The sequence below is a fragment of the Callospermophilus lateralis genome, chromosome 10, assembly GCF_048772815.1.
Source record: "Callospermophilus lateralis isolate mCalLat2 chromosome 10, mCalLat2.hap1, whole genome shotgun sequence".
NCBI lineage: Eukaryota > Metazoa > Chordata > Mammalia > Rodentia > Sciuridae > Callospermophilus > Callospermophilus lateralis.
In genome coordinates this window covers 51861300-51880097 of record NC_135314.1, presented here as the reverse complement: position 1 = coordinate 51880097, position 18798 = coordinate 51861300, and the positions used below count along the sequence as shown (strand labels likewise).

At 32.2% G+C, this 18798-nt stretch overlaps 1 protein-coding gene and 1 pseudogene across 11 annotated transcripts in view; both read right to left on the bottom strand.

Moving 5' to 3' along the window:
• Window positions 1–18798, bottom strand: part of Dlg1 (discs large MAGUK scaffold protein 1) — a 251443-nt gene that overhangs the window by 9395 nt on the left and 223250 nt on the right. For all 11 annotated transcript variants that reach the window (XM_076868823.2, XM_076868826.2, XM_076868827.2 and 8 more), the window contains 4 exons: window positions 17393–17443; window positions 15198–15299; window positions 14772–14944; window positions 2000–2109 (listed from right to left, as the gene is read on the bottom strand). In XM_076868823.2, the coding sequence (XP_076724938.1) occupies window positions 2000–2109; window positions 14772–14944; window positions 15198–15299; window positions 17393–17443 (436 nt within the window). The remainder of the gene's footprint in view (window positions 1–1999; window positions 2110–14771; window positions 14945–15197; window positions 15300–17392; window positions 17444–18798) is intronic.
• On the bottom strand, window positions 7173–8188 carry LOC143408912 (centromere protein N pseudogene; annotated as a pseudogene).

The following is an 18798-nucleotide window of genomic DNA, read 5'->3' as shown; positions in this document are numbered from 1 at the left end:
TTATGGTTTTAACTTGGATTTCCATGATTGGTTCAGTACCCTTTTTTTGTTGATTATATGGAGATCCTCTTTTGTGAGGATATCCAGGTCCATTTTTCATCTGGCAAACTTTTAAATGGCTACTAAACATGCAGTAATATTCTCTCTTTCATCTATCTCATTCATGATGTTGACATTGATATGCCTTTATTTTCTTTTCTTGATCATTCTTAATGGTTTATTGTATTCCAAAGAAACCATGTTTGGCATTATTTATCCTCTCTAATATATGTAGGTTTTCTATTTCATTAATTTCTAATCTTTCTACCTTCTTTAACTGAAATTTTTCTAATTTCTGAAGAGTTTAAATTTATACCTAGTCATGGTGGTACATGTCTGTAATCCCAGTGACTGGGGAGGCTGAGGAAGGAGAAAATCTTTGAATATCAAGTTTGAGAGATCATGTCTCAAAAAACAAAGAAAAAAAAGGGATGGGGATATAACTCAGTGGTAGAGCGCCCTTAGGTTCAATCCCTAGTACCACAAAAGAGTTCAGATTTTAGCATTTTCCCTCTAATATCTGATTTTTAAAAAATCTTTTTAGTTGTCAATGGACTTTATTTATTTATATGTGGTGCTGAGAATCAAACCCAGTGCTTCACACATGCTAGGCAAGCACTCTACCACTGAGCCACAACAGCAGCCCAATTTTCAACATTTTTAATATTTAAGGCTTTGTAATGTTCTTTCAGCAAGGCCATAACAACCTCCAAATTTATTTATTGGGCAACTTCACTACTATTTAGTTCAAAACATGTATTAATTTATTCTGATTTCTTCTTTAGCTCATTCTGAAGTATAATGCTTAGTTTCTAAATATATGAGGATTGTCTGATCATCTTTTTATTACTGATTTCTCATTTAATTTCATTATTAGCAGATATTTGTTTTCAATCACTTAAAACCTGTGATCCAGGAGATAATTAGTTTGGGTAATTGTTTCCCATGTACTTGAAATCAATGGATATTTTGTAGATGTTGAATACAGTGTTTAATGTACATCAGAAAGTTTTAAATATGTTTTTGCAGTGCTGACAATTGAACCAGGACCCTGTGCATGCTAGGCAAGTACTCTGAGTATCACTGAGCCACATTCCCCAGCCCTGCCAGAAAGATTTAAATTTGTGTTATTCTATAACCTAATTTATTAATATTTTTTAAGTGACTGTTTCATGACAGATGTGATAAGTTCTTTCATTATTTTGGAGTTATATTTTGTTCCCCTGCACAGGGGAACAAACTGTCAAATTGTGCTTCATCTATTTTGAATTGTCATTAAATGCAAAAAGGTATAAATATATTTTCCTGGTGGAATAAATCTTTTATTTTTATTAAATGTTTATTAAACTTTATCTCTAGTAATAATTCATTTCTTAAAATATGCTTTGACAGCAATATAAATCCAGCCTACTTTTGGTTAATGTTTGCATGGTATATCAATTAATTTTCCACTTTTCTAGAACCTAAAATTCAAGGTGTTTCTTATAAAGGTGACTTATGTTCATTTTTTCCTTATCCAATCTGACAAATTTTGCATTTTAGAAAATTTCATCTACCATTTAGTATGGAAATGAACTGACATCAGACAAACAATAGGGATTATTGAAATATTGGGGTTCATTTATACCATCTTAACTTTCACTATTCTTTTGCCTCAAATGCTCTGTTTTTATTTGCCCTTTGTTAATTTTTGTTTAGATTCCATTTTTGTAAACACATTCTTTATTTACAATTCTATATCTGTTACCTTCTACTTTAGTATTATTAAAGATGATGATAACAGTGAAGATTAATATCACAGTGCTTATTTAATCTTCAAAACACCTTATGAAGTGAGTATACATACTATTATTGTCCCGATTTTATAGACAGAGAAATTGAGATGCAGGGAAGGTAAATAAATTACTCAATAGTGACTAGATTTGTATTTAGAGGCTATACTTTAGATGTTTATACTTACATGATATTGTCCATGGATTTGGGTTTAATAAAAATGGATATTGGGTAAAGTTGTGCAATCTGTAATCTTTTTATAGCATTTCCAGACACATCAAGTATACAGTGTTTTCCCTAAAATAGAAAAAAAAAAAAAAAATCTAATTCAAAGAGTTCATGTCAATAAAGGATAATTTCAACTTAGGCACATTAAAAAATTTAATATTGTGAAATACTTCAAACATATAGAAAAATAATAGACATAATGTACCCATTATATTTTCAATGAATATTAACATTTTATGATTGCTTAAAAATTTAAAAATCTTGACATTGAAATATTAACATTTTATCATTTTTGCTTTATTTTCTCTGTATATGTACATAACAGTTTGAGAGTAAATTATAGACATAGTGCTCTTTTATCCCGTATTTCCTATAAATAGTGGCACCTCTTACATATATATCATAGTGTGTTTCTACTTCACTGTCTAATATTCCTTTACTGGATAAGGGGGTAAAAAATTCCTGGTTTAGGATCCAATCCAGGATTACATATTGCATTTAGTTGTAATATCTCCTTAGTCTCCATCAGTCTGGCATAGTTCCTTAGTCTTTATCTTTTTTGACTTTGGTATTTTTGAAGAGTATAGAACATTTAATTTCATAGAGTATGCCTCAATATGGGTCACAGCCTATTCCTCACTATCAGATGGAGGTCACAGGTTTTTCTGGTAGGAGTACTTCAAGTATGATATTGTGTCCCTCTCAGTCCATCATATCAGGGAAGCACATGATATCTATTTGTTCCACTACTAGTGTTCATCATTTTGCCACTTTTTAAAGGATTTATCTGTCAGTTTTCTCTACTGTAAAATGATTTTGCCTTTGTAACTGGTATGTATTTTGAGGGAAGATATTTTGGGGTATGTAAGAACCCTGTTTCTCATAAAATTTTCACTCATTAATTTTAGCATGTCTGATGATTCTGGCCTGAAATCATGGTATTTTTCAAGACTTCCTAATTTCATTAGGAATAGTAGACATCCTAATGCAAGGCAAAGCTTTCCCTTCCATCCTTTTATTTATTCATGTATTTGTTTATGCCATTATAGACTGCTGAATTCTTATTTTATCCTATGTGTTATAGTCAGTTTTTACCATCATTTGTATCAGTGTTCAAATATTAACATAGTTCTTACAATCAAAATTATACAAAAATGTATACTCAAAAGAGAATGTCATACTTCCAATCTCTTCTACCACATTCTCCTTTCCCCATCCTTTCCCTCTTTGTAGTTAGTAAATCTTATTAGGTTCTGACTTGTACTTCCTATGTTTTCATACAACTGAGTAAATGTATGTATGCTCTCATATTTTCCTTTTTTGGGTATCATGACATGCATATTTCATCTTTTTGGCATGTTGAATATCAGTTCACAGATACCCTCTTTATTATTATTATTATTTTCAGAAAACTCTATTATATGGATATGAAGTTGATTATTCAATCATTCTTTTATATCTGGGATTTAGATGGTTTCTGTATTTTAATTATAAACAATGCTACAATGAAAACTCTTTTGCAGATGTATTTTTATATTGCTAGGTGTGTTTCTGGGATAAATTACTAGAAGTGCTGTGCTTTTGCCAGGGATTGCCAAATCCCTCCAAAAGGTTGTACTACTCTGCATTTCCAATAGTAATGAAAGTCTGTTTCTTTTCAGATTCACTAAGAAAACATGTTTTCATATACCCCTGCTATTGGATAGGTGAATAATGGAATTCAGTGTAGTTTTAATTTATATTTCTTTAATAATGATTAAGATTGGGTATCATTTCATATGTTTAAAGGCCATTTTTATATCTTACTTTTGTAGAGTAGTCATCACTTATTGCAGAAGATATGTTCCAAAGCTCCTAGTAGATGCCCGAAATCATGGACAGTATTAAACCCTATATATTCTGTCTTTTCCTGTATGTACATTCACAATTGAATGCCTTTTTCATCTTAACTAAGCACTTACCATGCACTGTAGCCATAACTTTTATATAGTTTGTGGCATGACAGCAAGACTAGAAAGAATTTCTTTTTCCTTTTGCACAAGTATATGGATAGATTATCTTCTCACCATACAGATGTTAGCAACCACAGCATAAGATATTTTTTCTTAAGTTCACAACTTTCACTTCAAGCACATTACAGCTTATCTTTGGCATATACTAATTGCCAGCATAAGTACTTTTTGTTCTGGGGCCATTAAGTAAAATAAGGGTTCATTTTTGGGGGGTGGTGGTGATGCTAGGGATCTAACACAGGGTCTCATACAGGTTAGGCTAGCACTGTACCACTGAGCCAGATTCCCAGCCCCACAAATAAGGGTTACTGAATATAAGCACTGTGATACCACAACAGCTGATCTATAACCTAGATGGCTATTAAATGACTATCAGGAAGATGGTGTAAACAGTGTGAATATAATGGAAAATAGATGATTTAGGTTTAGGGTGAGACAGTGTGAGATTTCATCATGCTATTCAGAATGGTGCCCAATCTAAACTTTTGATTCATTTATTTTTAGAATCTTCTATTTAATATTTTTGGATCTAGGTTGACTACAGATAACTGAAACTAGACAGTACAACTAAGAAAAAGTGGGGGTATTTTTTCTTGCATGTTTTCTGACCTTGTTAATGGTGTTTTCAAAAGCTTTTGAAAATGCTTTTAGGACATGAAAAAGTTTAAAAAAAAACATTTTAAGTGGTCAAATTGATCATTAAAATGTTTGATCTTTTATTACATCAAATTTTGCGGGGGGGAGGGGATACTAGGGATTGAACCCAGGGGCACTTAACCACTGAGCCATATACGCAGCCCTTTTTTGTATTTTATTTAGATATGCCCTTTTTTTAAAATTTATTTTATTTATTCATTTTATTTAGACAGGCTTCACTAAGTTGCTGAGTCTGGCTTTGAACTCACGATTCTTCCACCTCAGTCTCTGAGCTGCCAGGATTACCAGCATGTACCACCGTGCCCACCTAGCTATTATATCTAATTTTGATTCATGCCTAAAAGAAAAAAAAAAAACAAAAAAACCAACTTTCCTCTGACCAGGCTGTGTTTTCTGTTCTCAATTATAGTACAGCTAATTTTCACGTACAGGGTGAGGTATGGATCTATAATTTTAATTTTTTTTTTCCAGGTGTCTCATCACCATTTATTTTTAAAAAGCTCATTATTAAAAGCCTCAGTGACTTGAGAAGACACCTTTATCAGATATTGTGTCTCTATATGCACTTGGATCTTTGCTGGGCTGTTTTTTGTTCTTTTTTTTTTTCTGTTCTATTGTTCTGTTTGTCTATCCATGTGTCAGATTATTATTTTAATTAAAAAGGTGGGATAAAATTCTTTAGCATCTAGTAGGGCTAGAATTTTTATAGCTTTCCTTTTTGTCCTGGCTTCGAATATGAACTTTAATTTGACTTTTCTAGCCCCATAAAAAAGGTGATAGGTATTTTTATTGTGTTTATATATAAATTTACTTTGGTCTTTCCAATTGTTAAATTGTTCTAATTGTTCAAGTCTCATTTTGTGTCTTCCAGGAATATTTTATGTGTTTTCTCATACAATGTCTGCATATTTCTTAGGTTTACTAAGTATTTTATATACTATTTCTTATAGTATAAATGGGCTTTTATCATATTTTCAAATTGGTTATTGCTCATGTTTCTGAAGGCTACTAACTTCTACATATTAATTTTATTAATTGATGGTTATTGTACTACTTTTATTTTATAATAATGTTTAATTTTTATAATGGCTTTATTATTTGTTTTACAAGGTAAATTTTACATTTTGTATGGTTTTCCAGGTATATTATACTATCTGAAAATAGTTTTTCCAATTTTTATGCTGCTAATTGGTTTCTCTAACAGCAATGACTCAATACTTCAAGCATGATATTGAGTACTAGTGAAGATATTGATCATTCTTGTCTTCTCATCATATTGGAAATGCCTTATCTTCTGTTAACCCATTTTGTCCCATTGTTTCACATATCATATTTGTTCAACATCCTATTGAAAAGATGACTTATATACATATGTAAAGGATACTATAATATTCCAGTGTCCTATTTGTAGAACAACCTGTATTTTTGTTATTAATAATAATAAAAAAATAAAAGATACATAAGCTCTAGACTATGATTTTCAATTTATTTTAATGTATGTATATCAACTTTGTTGAAACAGTCACAGAACTAAAGACTTGGGCTTAATAGGTTTAAGGATTTAAAACTACTAACTAGTCATTCATACATCCATCTTATTCTTTTTTCTCTTTGTAAAACATACTAACCAATCTCTATATTTCTGAGTTGAGTTGGTGTTTTTTTTTAAAAATATTTTTTAATTGTAGTTGGACACAATACCTTTATTTCATTTATTTATTTATTTTTATGTGGTGCTGAGGATCGAACCCAGGATCTCGCACATGTGAGGTGAGCCACAACACCAGCACTGTTTTTTTTTTTAAACCAGTTTTTCAGTATCTTTATTTACAAATAAGTATTATAATGGTCAGTTTGGATGTTACATGTATGATAAAATGAATTATGAAAAGTATCATATTTACAATGAAACAATTATTTTATAAAAATGAGTCATTGGATATGTAACTTCCTCCAGTAACAACTTAATGGACCTAATTCTATTCTCTGAATGGACTAATTTTATGATTCTTCTAGAAGTTCTGAGTTGGGTATAGTTCCTTTTAAGTGATCAAGGCTTAACAGAAGATCCCTAGAAAGGAACAATTGGAACTAGTCCTTCCTAGGATTGAATAGAGGCAAGAGTGGGGAAAAGGGCACTATATATGAGGCCAACAGGATCAACCACAGTGCCATATGCTTGGCTTCAGAGCATTCTGTGCTACTAAGGTCAATCCAGAGCCCAATACATATCCTGTGACCTCTCAAATGCCCACAACTGCTATATTTAGCAGGAAAAGTGGGAGAAGAGGCACAAGAAGGAAAGAATCAGTCCCAAAATTATAGGAATACTTCTACATTGTCAATACTAAGGATTAATTTCTAAAGTAAAGATTACTGCCAGAGGCTGTCCATCTAGCCATTAACTGTAATGCTTGTACACCATCACCAAGGAGCCCCTGGGTTTACAAAACCTTATACAGCTTATTTGTCTCTGATTTTAAAATAATTCATCCCCTTGTTTGGTATGCAAGTGAGCAGTGGAGAAAGTGGTGCATCTGCAATACCAGCTGGTGCTAAGGATTTCAATGCTTCCAAAAGATGTGGGCTAGAGAATTTTATTAGGCACCAGAGGGGTTCTTTCCTCTCAGCCAAGATGCCCCCATTTAAGTCACTTTTGAACTTCATTTCAAGCTTATATTGTACAAATTCTAGTTGTGGTTGAGGATAATCTCCAAAAGATTCTTGAGTTATTCTTTGAACTCTCTCTTTTTCTACCTTGTTTTCATGAATGATCCTTGAATCCATATTTACATCTAGTCCCAGGCATCTTTCCTGTAGAGGTGTTGTAGAGTTGTGATTTTCAAAGGTCTGATCATACTGTTTAAAAACAATAGCCTTGAGAGAGTCCAGGTGTCGGCTTCTCAGATCCATTTTCACAATCTGATGGTGTTTGCTAGCAACTGTCAGTGCCTGACCCAGAAGGGGCATAATGCTCTTCAGCTTGGAGGAGGTGAAGACGTAGGGAGTCTGGGGGTAATGCACCACATATGTAGGTTTGTATTGGTTCGGCTTTGTACACTGTGTTTCCCAGGCAATTCAGATCGGATTGCATTCTCCTCAGCATCTCTGAAGCTGATTGTCACATTTTTTAATGCTCTCTGAAGAATTTTCTTAAATGAACGTTTGAATTGTTCCATGTCAAAAAGGTCAACATCTTCATCTGGTTCTTTACTCATACAAAAAACATTACAAACTTTTTGGTGCTGACGTACTTGAGTATAAATGATGTCTAAAAGGGCTGCATCATTTACACTCGCACACTTCTCCTCACACAGGCCAACCAAGTCCTGAACCAGATATTCCTTTCTCTGCCGGAAGTTTGTGGTCTGAAATTGGTTTTCAGATAAAAAATCCCAGGCTTTTAAGATTGTCATCATTTCATTCATGGGGATTTTCAAGATGGTCCTCCTGATAAATTCAGCAACAGTCTCATCCATCTCTTTGGCAGGTTTCATTCCATGGGCTTGGCTTTGGGCCTGGGACAGCACAGGACATTATGGAGTGTCTGGCAGAGATCTTTTCATCTCATGGAGGCGACCCACATCTCCAGCAGTCCCCTCAGCAGTGGTGCCTGCCGAGGCGCCTTTAAACCCACCAATCCCCAGCACTGTTTATATTACTTCGTTATATAATAAGTATGCATGTATAATATTATGTTTACCAAATGTATTACATACCATTTCTTAGATTGTAAGTGGGTTTTTCTCTGTCATATCTTATTGATTATTGTTCATGTATCTGAAGGCTACTAATTTCCACATTAATTTATTAATTTATGCTTTACTCTAGTGTTTTTATTTATTTATTTATTTATTTTGTATTCAGGGATTGAACCCAGGGGTGCTTAACCACTAGGCAACAATCCTAGCCCTTTCTAATTTTTATTTAGAGACAGGGTCTTGCTAAGTTGCTGAGGCTATCTTTGAACCATCTTCCTGCCTCAGTCTCCCCAGCTGCTGGGATTATAGGTGTGTGTCACAGTGCCCAGCCTAATGTTTCATTTCATGAGTCTTATTTTATAATAGCTTTATAATATATTTTACAAAGTAAATTTTATAACTGATTATGTATCATTATCCAGGTATACTATACTATCTGTAATATGACATTGGGGTTTGTCAACTAAAATATTTACAGGTTGAGCATCCCTAATCTGAAAATTCAAAATTTGAAACTTTTGAGCACTACTAACATGAAACTCAAATTTTTTTTTTCTTTCTATCTCTAATAGGTCAATTCGGGTAAACTGCATTTTCCTAAGGAAATTAGTCTGTTATCTAAGTTTTCAAATTTATTTCCATACAAATGTACAAAGTAGTCTTTTATGATTTCATAATGTTTCAATGATTATTTCTTTACTGTATTCCTGTTTTTATTATTGACTTTTCCTTTAAAAAAATCAGGTCACTAGTAGTTTGTTTGTTGTGTTAGTTTCTAAAGATCTTATGTTTTTCTCTTCTCTTGGTTAATTAAAAAAATCTTTATTAATTATTATAATAAAAAGAATATGCCACTGACAAAAAAAATATTTAAGTAATTCAGAAAGGATGTAAAAATTCCCCCCAAAGCACAGGACTTAATTTTTTCATAAAACAGCTTAAGGCATAATGACACTCAATAACCTGCACATATTTCAAATATACAATTTGATAAACATGTGTATACAATCTAAAATCACCCCCAGAATCAAAGTGATAAAACTATATATGACCCAACAAACGTTTCCTCGTAGCTTTATTTTTTGTTTTTGTTTCAGGGGATTGAACACAGAGGCTCTTAGTCACCGAGCCACATCCCCAGCCCTTTCAAAAATATTTTATTTAGAAACAAGAGCTTGCTGAGTTGCTCAGGGCCTTGCTAAGTTGCTAAAGCTGGCTTTGAATTGGTGATATTTCTGCCTAAGCCTCCTGAGTTGCTGGGATTAGAGGCATGAGCCATTGTGCCTGGCTCCTCATAGCTTTGTAATCTCTCCCTAACTCTCTTCGAGCAACTACTAGTCTCCTTTCTGGTAGTATAGTTTGAAATTTCTAGAACATTACCTAAGTAGAATTATCTAGTGTGAACTTGTCTGACTTCTTTTAGTAAGCAGGATTATTTGATATGCTATGTTTATCAATAGTTTAATTCTTTTATTGCTGAGTTAGTATTTCATTGCCTGTAAATAATACACTTACAAATTTTTTTAGTTGTCAATGGACCTTTATTTATTTATTTATATGTGGTGCTGAGGATTGAACCCAGTGCCCCACACATGCTAGGCAAGTCTCTATCACGAGCCACAGCCCCAACCCCATATGACACTTTATCCATTCATAGGCTGAGCAACATTTTGGTTATTTCCAGTTTTGACTATTACAAAGAGCTGCTATGACCATTTGTGCATAAGTCTTTATGAATACATGCTTTCTTTTTTCTTAGGTAAACATTGGGAAATAGATTACATGTTAGGTATATATTTAAACTGTTTTTCAAAGTGGTTGCACTATTTTATATTTTCACTAAGGAGTAGGAAAGTTTCAGTTGCTCCATATCTTTGCCAAAACTAGATATGGTCAGTTTTAAAAATTTAGCCATTCTAACGGGTAAGCATGGTGGTTTCAGTTTACATTTTTCTAAGGACTGATGATATTGAGCATCTTTTCATGTGCTTTTTGGACATTTGTATACCTTTGAAGAAATGTCTATTCAAATCCTTTGTCCTTTTAAAACTGGGTTTCTTGTCTTCATTGTTGTGTTATAAGAGTTCTTTATCTATATACGGTATATTAATTTAAAAAAAACAGGCACAGGATTGAAAAACATTTCTCCTATTTATGGAGTATTCTTTTTTAGGATTTAGATCTATGATCCATTCTGAATTATTTTTATATACAGCCGAGATACAACTAATCAATTGTTTACATACCACTTATTGAAAGACTCTTTCTCTGCAGAATTTGTAGGTCCATATGTCCTTACATTGGTCTGTGCCAGGAATGAATGAATGAATGAATAAATAAATAAATAAATAAATTTATTTTTGATGGGGGAGATAAGAGTCTGGCCTTCTGGGCTCAAGTGATTCTCTTGCCTCAGCTTCCCATGTAGCAGAAATTACAGTTGGGCACCAATACCCTGGTTTATTTCCTTGATGTACATGCTATCTTCATATCAATATCACATTGTTATGGTTACTGTTTTCTTAATAAATCTCAAAATCAAGTTCTGTGAGTCCTTTCACTTTATTTTTTCATAATTATTTTGGCTATTCTAAGTTTTTCTGCATTTTCCATATAGATTTTAGAATTAGTAGATCAATTTAAAAAGGAGTCTACTTGGATTTTGACTGGGGCTGTACTGAACTTAGAAGCTCAATTTGAACAGAACTGATATCTATATCAGATTGAGTCATGCAATCCATTATTTTAAATTTTTGGCTGACATGTATTTTTTGTACATATTAATGGGGGTGGGACATTTCCATATATGATTACAGCTTGCACAGATCAAGTCCAACCTTTCTTTCCCCTTACCTCTTCCCAACCACTATTAATCATTATTCTACCACTTATTTTTTCAAATGGTAAACTTTAAAAAAGTGGACAGATTCTACTTTCTTTTTTTTGATAATGTATTTTTAAGTTTATAAATCTAAGAATGACTCACAGAATGAGTTGAGAAGTATTTCTTCCTTTCCATTTTTTTTTTTTTTGTTAGAAAGTTTCCAGTTGACTAGGACTTTTTGTTTTTCATTTTCTAATAATTTACAGCTTTAGTATAAATTGTGATCAAGACACTTATAAAATTTATTTTACGGAATGTCTTAATATTTTCTTTGGAACCTATATATGATCATTCTTCTTGCTGAATCTTCCTTAAATGCTTAAAAAGGTATATTTTCTATTACCTGAATGTAACATTTCACATTGAATATGTATGGTGTTTAGGTCTTCACATCTTTATTATTTTTGTCTTTGCTGTATGTATATCATCAGTTGTATGTCAAGGAAATCCCTCCCTTTTTATTCTTTTCTCCACTGAAGAGTTGCCTTACCCAAACTATCACCTTTTGAGTCCTTTCTGTGCTTTTAGATCTTTTACCTACTGTGAACTTGCAGGACTTTTTTTTTTTTTTTTTTTTGGTAATTTTAACTTATAGTAGACTTTCTCTTTGTGAAGGGATTTCAGATCAATCTGAGGTTCACTGTTCCCTCTTCTTTTTTCTCTTCCATGCATTTTATTCCTCCAGACTGCTTTTGCTTTCTACAGAGTTTGTTTGCCTCAAAAATATTCCACTGGAATTTGGTGTTTACTTTTATATTTCTCAGTAATTTGAAGTGTTATTATTTGTCTTTTAGTTAGGCTAAGGGTGTGGTTTGTAAATTTTAAATGAGAATTCGAAGGAAAGATATTCCAAAACAGTTATGACTCCAACTATTTTCTCTTCTTTCAAAGGAAAACTACTAGCTGGGTGCAGTGGTACATACCTGTAAACCCAGCATCTAGGGAGGCTGAGGCAGGAGGATCATAAGTTTAAGGCAATTTAGCAAGACCCTGTCTCAAAAAATAAAATGGTCTGGGGGTTTAGTTCAGTGCTAAAGTGCCCCCTGGGTTCAATCCCTGGTAACAAGAAATGGTGTGTGGTGGGGGTGGGGGGAGCAATAAGCCCCCTAAACAAACAAAAAACAAAGGGAAGCTACTCTAATAGTAGCTATCTATGTACGTACTATTTCCATTGTGTTTTAATGTTTAGTAAACATGAAATCCATAAATCATACAGACTATCCTATGATTTCAAAATCTGTATAAATGATATATTCATGCTATTGTTTGGATAAATGTTTCCCAAAGGTCCATAAGTAAAGGCCTGGTCCCCACAGTGGTAGTGTTGGGATGTGCTGTGAACCCTTTTAGGAGAGGACTTTTGTCACAGGTGGGGATGGGGGTATGCTTCAAAAGGAACTTGGGACCCTACACATATTTTTGAAATGTGACTGCTTAATCAACATATACATTCCTGCCATGATGTGCTACAATCTGCCCTTATCAGATGCCAAACCAATGGGGTTGCCTGATCTTGGATTCTGAACCTCCACAACTATGAACTTAATAAATGTTTTCTCTTTATAAGGTTAACTGTCTCATGTATTTCATTATAGTAATGCAAAACTGACTAATTCAAGTCACTACTTTTTCTTTTTACTATTTTTATTTATCTATAATTAAAAATATAGAACAATACCCAAATCATGGGTATAGCCATAAAATGAATGCACCTATGTAACCAGCATCTGGTTACACAGATCATAAAACAAAATATTACCAGCACCACAGAACCACCTTGTATTCTCTTCTAAAGCCAAAGAAGCCAGGTAAAAAATAATGTAAACAACATAGGTCCACTTTATAAAGTTTAAAACCTGGAAAAATTAATTGATGATGAATTAAGACACAATAGCACTTACTTTTCAGAAGGGAGGTAGTAACTGAAAGGGAGTGATTTCTGGGAACACACATGAACTTTTACTGTTCCAAACTTAATTAATAAAATCATAGTATGTACTTTTGTGACTCGTGAAGGCCACTGATTATTTGTTAATTGTATTTAAAAGCTACTTCACTAAGTTCTTTTATAGTATATATAGTTTATATATAAATTCCTTTGGGTTTTTCTGTGTGTATACACACACACACACATACATACATATACTAAAAAAAGATAAAGCTGTTTACAAATATGTTTATATATATATACATATATGCATATATACCATATATGTGTATGTATATACATATACATACATATATATTTACATACACACACATACACACACATCTGTAAACAGCTTTATCTTTTTTTTTAGTTCTTTGTTTGTTTAGCTTCCTTGGCTAAAATTCTGAACACAGTAACAGTACAGAGTGGGCATGTCTTGCCTCTGAGTTTGGTTGGGAAGCTACTTTTTGGCATAAACACAATGTTAATGAGTTATTCATTAGTTTCTACACCTTGAGTACTTAATTCTATCAAATGTCTTCTGCAAAGATAATATTTTTTTCTTTAGTTTGTAATATATTGTCTAATACCGAATTATCTTTACATTTACTAAAATAAATTGTATTCAGTCATGATCAGTACTTTTTGAAAGTGGTGTTTGATTGTTTACTAATAAATCATTAAACTTTATGCACTAACATTCATGTCACTGGGCTAGAATTTTAGTTTTGGTACAATCTTTGTCAGGTTTTTCAATCTCACTTATCAAAATAATTTGGAAAGGTTTTTTTTCTCTCTCTTTTTTGCAATTTAAAGTCCAAGACTCTCTATTTAGTCTCTGCAATTGTTTAAGCAACACTGGGAATATTTGATCTTAAATGTTTGATAAAAATTACAATCTGGGCCTAATGCTCATTTTTGGTAAAAGATCCTTTAATTACTTGTTTCTTCTATGCCTGGTTTGTTTGTTTTTTTTTGTATGTATTACATTTTGGCAATTTGCAATTTCTCTTTAAAAAGATTTTTAATTTGTATAAAATTTATTTGTATAAAAAGTCAGTTAAAAAAAAAGTCTTGGTTTATATTTATTTCCCCTTGTCATTTTAGATTTTTCTTATTTGTGCTTCCTCCCTTTTTTCTTAATCAGTTAGCTGATAGTTTTGTCTGAGCTTCCTTATACCCCCAACCCTATCATAGAATCAGCTTGTCAGTTTATTGGCTCTACTGTTCTGGTTTTCTATCAATTGCCTTTTGCTTTTCTCTGAAGAGCTGGGGATCAATACTTTTTGCTTTTATTTTTACTAATTCCTTCTATAATTCACTATTATAATTCTTAGATTTACCAATGTGGATGCACTTAACTAGCGGGTATATTAGTTATTAGTTTATTCATTCTAGTTGCTGTATCCCACTATATGAATAAATCATAATTCATCTATTTTATGTTCTCCGAACATATGAAGCAAAAGTTCTATCCTATTACTCTTTAATACTGTCAAAGGCACACCGGATTATAAACTGTATTCTGGAATTACTTTGATGCTCACCTTTTCTGCTACTTCTCGCACAGACTGAACACTTGTTCCATAAAGATGGTTGTTATACTGGCCAGCTTCAATGAATTTATGTTCCTGGATATCTTTTTCCATCTGCTCTCTTGAAGTCACAAAATGATAATCTCTGCCGTCTACCTCATAATCTCGTTTTGGTCTGGTTGTATCTTTAATAGAAAAAGAGCTTGGGGAGGTGTTAAATATTAAAAACATAATAAATCCATTTTTATTTAAATCATTACTTTGTAAACTTTAACACAACAGACATTAATTTAAATTGGAAAAAATAAAATAATACAGAGGGCAGAGAAATAATTGATAAAATAACTACAAATCATTAAAAATAATTACGTTTACTTTTATTACACAGTGACAGACAGTGTTAGGACAATAATTAAGAGTTTTATTTTGGTTACTCACGAGGAACACAGGATCCAAATTTGTCAGGAAATTCTGATATCAAGTCATCGTTAATTCTGTCTTTCATAGGTCCCAATATGATAACTGGTCGAGTATAATTAACTATAATGACAAACTACATGTTAAAAGGAATGAACACTCAACAAACATTCATGTATTTTATTTCAATAGAGACCAAAAATATCCTGAATTGTCCTGAAAAATATTTTTCTTCTTTTATTATACCACTGTACCATCAACCAAGTTGACTAATTTGCTATTTCATAAACCTTTATTAAGATCAATCAACAAATACACGAAAAAATGCTCACCATCTCTAGCAATCAGAGAAAGGCAAATTAAAATTACTCTAAGATACCATCTCACTTCAGTAAGAATAGCAGCCATTATGAAGTCAAACAACAAGTGCTGTCGAGGATGCGGGGGGGGGGGGGGGAGGTACACTCATACATTGCTGGTGGAACTGCAAATTGGTGCAGTCAATTTGGAAAGCAGTATGGAAATTCTTTGGAAAGCTGGGAATGGAACGACCATTTGACCCAGCTATTCCTTTTCTATACCAAAAAGACTTAAAAACAGTATACTACAGGGACACAGCCATATCAATGTTTACAGCAGCATAATTCACAATACCTACACTTTGGAGCCAACCCAGATGCCCTTCAATGAATGAACGGATAAAAAAAATGTAGCATTTATACACAATGGAATATTACTCAGCACTAAAAAACAACAAGATCATGGCATCTGCAGGGAAATGGATGGCATCAGAGCATAAGTGAAGTTAGCCAATCCCTAAAAAACAAAGGGTGAATGTCTTCTCTGATATAAGGGGGATGACTCAAAATGGGGTAGGGAGGAAGAGCTTAAGAAGATTACCACTAAATAGGGAAGAGAGGTGGGAGGGAAAGGGAGGGAGAAGGGAAATTGCACGGAAGATGGAAGGAGAACCTCATTGTTATACAGAATACATGTATGACGATGTGAGGGAAAAAAAAAAAAGAACTGCGTCACATTAGATTGGGTAGAGAGAAGTGGTAGGAGCGGAGGGGAGGGGAAGGGAAGGGGGGGAAAAGGAAGGACAGCAGAATAAAATAGACATTATTATTGCTGTGGTATATACAATGTGATTCTGCAACCTGGACACTCAGAAAAATGAGAAATTATACCCCATCTGATTCAAATGTATGATATGTCAAGGTCATTGTACTGTCATGTGTAATAATTAAAATAAAAAATAAACTGGAAAAAAAAAACTCTTCAACTTGACTCAATTTCCTGCTGTAAGTCAACCAAATTAAATTTAGCATTTTTAGGAGATGTTTCCATATATTGCTAATATTATGTCATTATAAATGAGGAAAAAAGTGTTTTACTGATTTTTAAAATCCTATTAATTTTTGTGGTACTGGGGATTGAATCTAGGGGTGCTCTACCACTGACCTACATCTCCAGCCACCTTTAAAATTTTTTATTTTGAGACAGGGTTCCGCTAAATTGCCAAGGCTGGCTTTGATCTTATCTTAGGCTCCCGAGTAGATGGGATTATAGACATGTGCAATTGTGCCTGGTTACTGATGGTTTTTGAAGCAGAAATTGTAAGGAAGCAGAGCAAAGAAGGGCAAAACAGAAATTGAGTGTACAAAGTGATGTAATCACAGTAGTGATTTAGAAAGATGATCTAACAGAACGTATATAATAGGTTGTAAGGAGTGATTAGAGAATCAGAACTACTATTGTGGTAGGAGGGATGAAAAGGAAACATTAATAAGAAAGATATGACAGAAGTAGAATAAATAGGGATTAGAACCTGACTGGATGAGGAAGATAAGGAATAGACAAAAGTCAAAGACTGCTTCTAAGATTAATTTAAAAAATGCTTATTGAAAGGACAGTGATGCTATTATGAATGATGGAAGGTTGCTTAGGAAGTAAAATGCTAATATAAATCATATTTATAATAAACTTTATATTATTTCTAATATACTGAGTTAAAACCATGTTTCCTAAATTTCATGTAATAAATTTCTACACATATCCATATAGTAAAAATGTACTAAATGTACTAAAATGTACATTTAAAAATGTATGAAAATTCTAATATAACAATTTTTTAAGGCATGAAACAGAACTGTTTTCCAAATTAATAAATTAAAAAAAAATAAGACTAAAAAACATCAATGGGCTTTACAAACCTTCTTGTTGATTCACTGGTTCATAAGACAACACATATTCTTCTTGACCACCTATCAGAAATTAAAGCACAGATAAGAAAATTTGGAATGAGAACTTGCTAATTTAATTCTTTATAGATACCATATGAATTATTAAAACTTTCTTGAGAAAATGGCAAAGATGTAGAAAAAGGTACTTTATATCATATCTTAACTGTAAGATTTAGTTGAAAATAGACAAATTATTAGGTCATAAAAACAAGTTTGATAAATATAAAACAAAATATAAATGTGCTATTTCTTCAAGGACTATCTTTGTTATTCTACTATTAAAAATATGCTCCTTTTCTGGGTCTACCAATTATAATATTTAAGAGTGCATTTTATTTTAAAAATAATTACAACTATCTTACAATTAAAAATTTTGAATATAACAGTAAAACTGTCACTATTTCACTGATGAAAAAAATTCACTGATTATTCTACTTTTCAATTTCTTTACTTATTTATTTATTTTTTGATGTTGGAGATTGAACTTGGGGCTGCATACATGCTAGCTCTACTACTAAGCTAAATTGCCCACCCTTAATTCAAAGTTGAAGAACATCAGTTAAAGTGAGTTAAAGAATAACTTTAAATAAAACTAAATACTTTCTTTCCAACAAAATACATTTTCCCTTGATCTTATAACCACATTAGAAATTAAAGCTTCTGAAGGTTAAATTAAAGGTTTAGCTCTTAGGAAATATGTTAAATAAAAGAGCCTGCAATTAATATCTGAACTCAGTGAAAAGAAAAAGAGTTAAAAATTCTAGGAGCTTCTAACAAAAAAACACATATAGAAAACAAACCAGAATCCAAGTGTTATTAACAAAAGCAACAACAATTTGTTAATGTATTTGAAGATTTTCTTTTTATCAAGATTCTATAAAAACTTTATCAGTAATTTTGTCATTGACTTATATTGTGCATCTACAGTTATAGGTCTTTTAAGTTCACATACTGGGTTAATATTCTTTACTACTTTAAAATGTATTTTTTGTTTTAATTTCATTATTATAATATATTAAACAGATATTTTATAAGCTGAATTATAAAAAACTAGATATAAAACATAGTTTACATACTAGCAAAAACATGCAATTTGAATATTCCACACCTTAATAATTCATGCAAATGGTGAAAGAGACAGTATATACTTTCATTACCTCTTTTGAGTCTACAAAGCCACTTAACTATTCTATAGTGGGTTCCAGTTATAAATTAATACAATGCTGAAATATAAGAAATCACATGCCCACAATAAAAAGAAAAAATATTAACTCTTACATAGAAAAAAATAGTCAATTAAATAAATGAGGGTTAAAAGTATATATTGTCAACATGAAAAAATACTGGGGATAGATATTAACAGGATGGACCTTTAG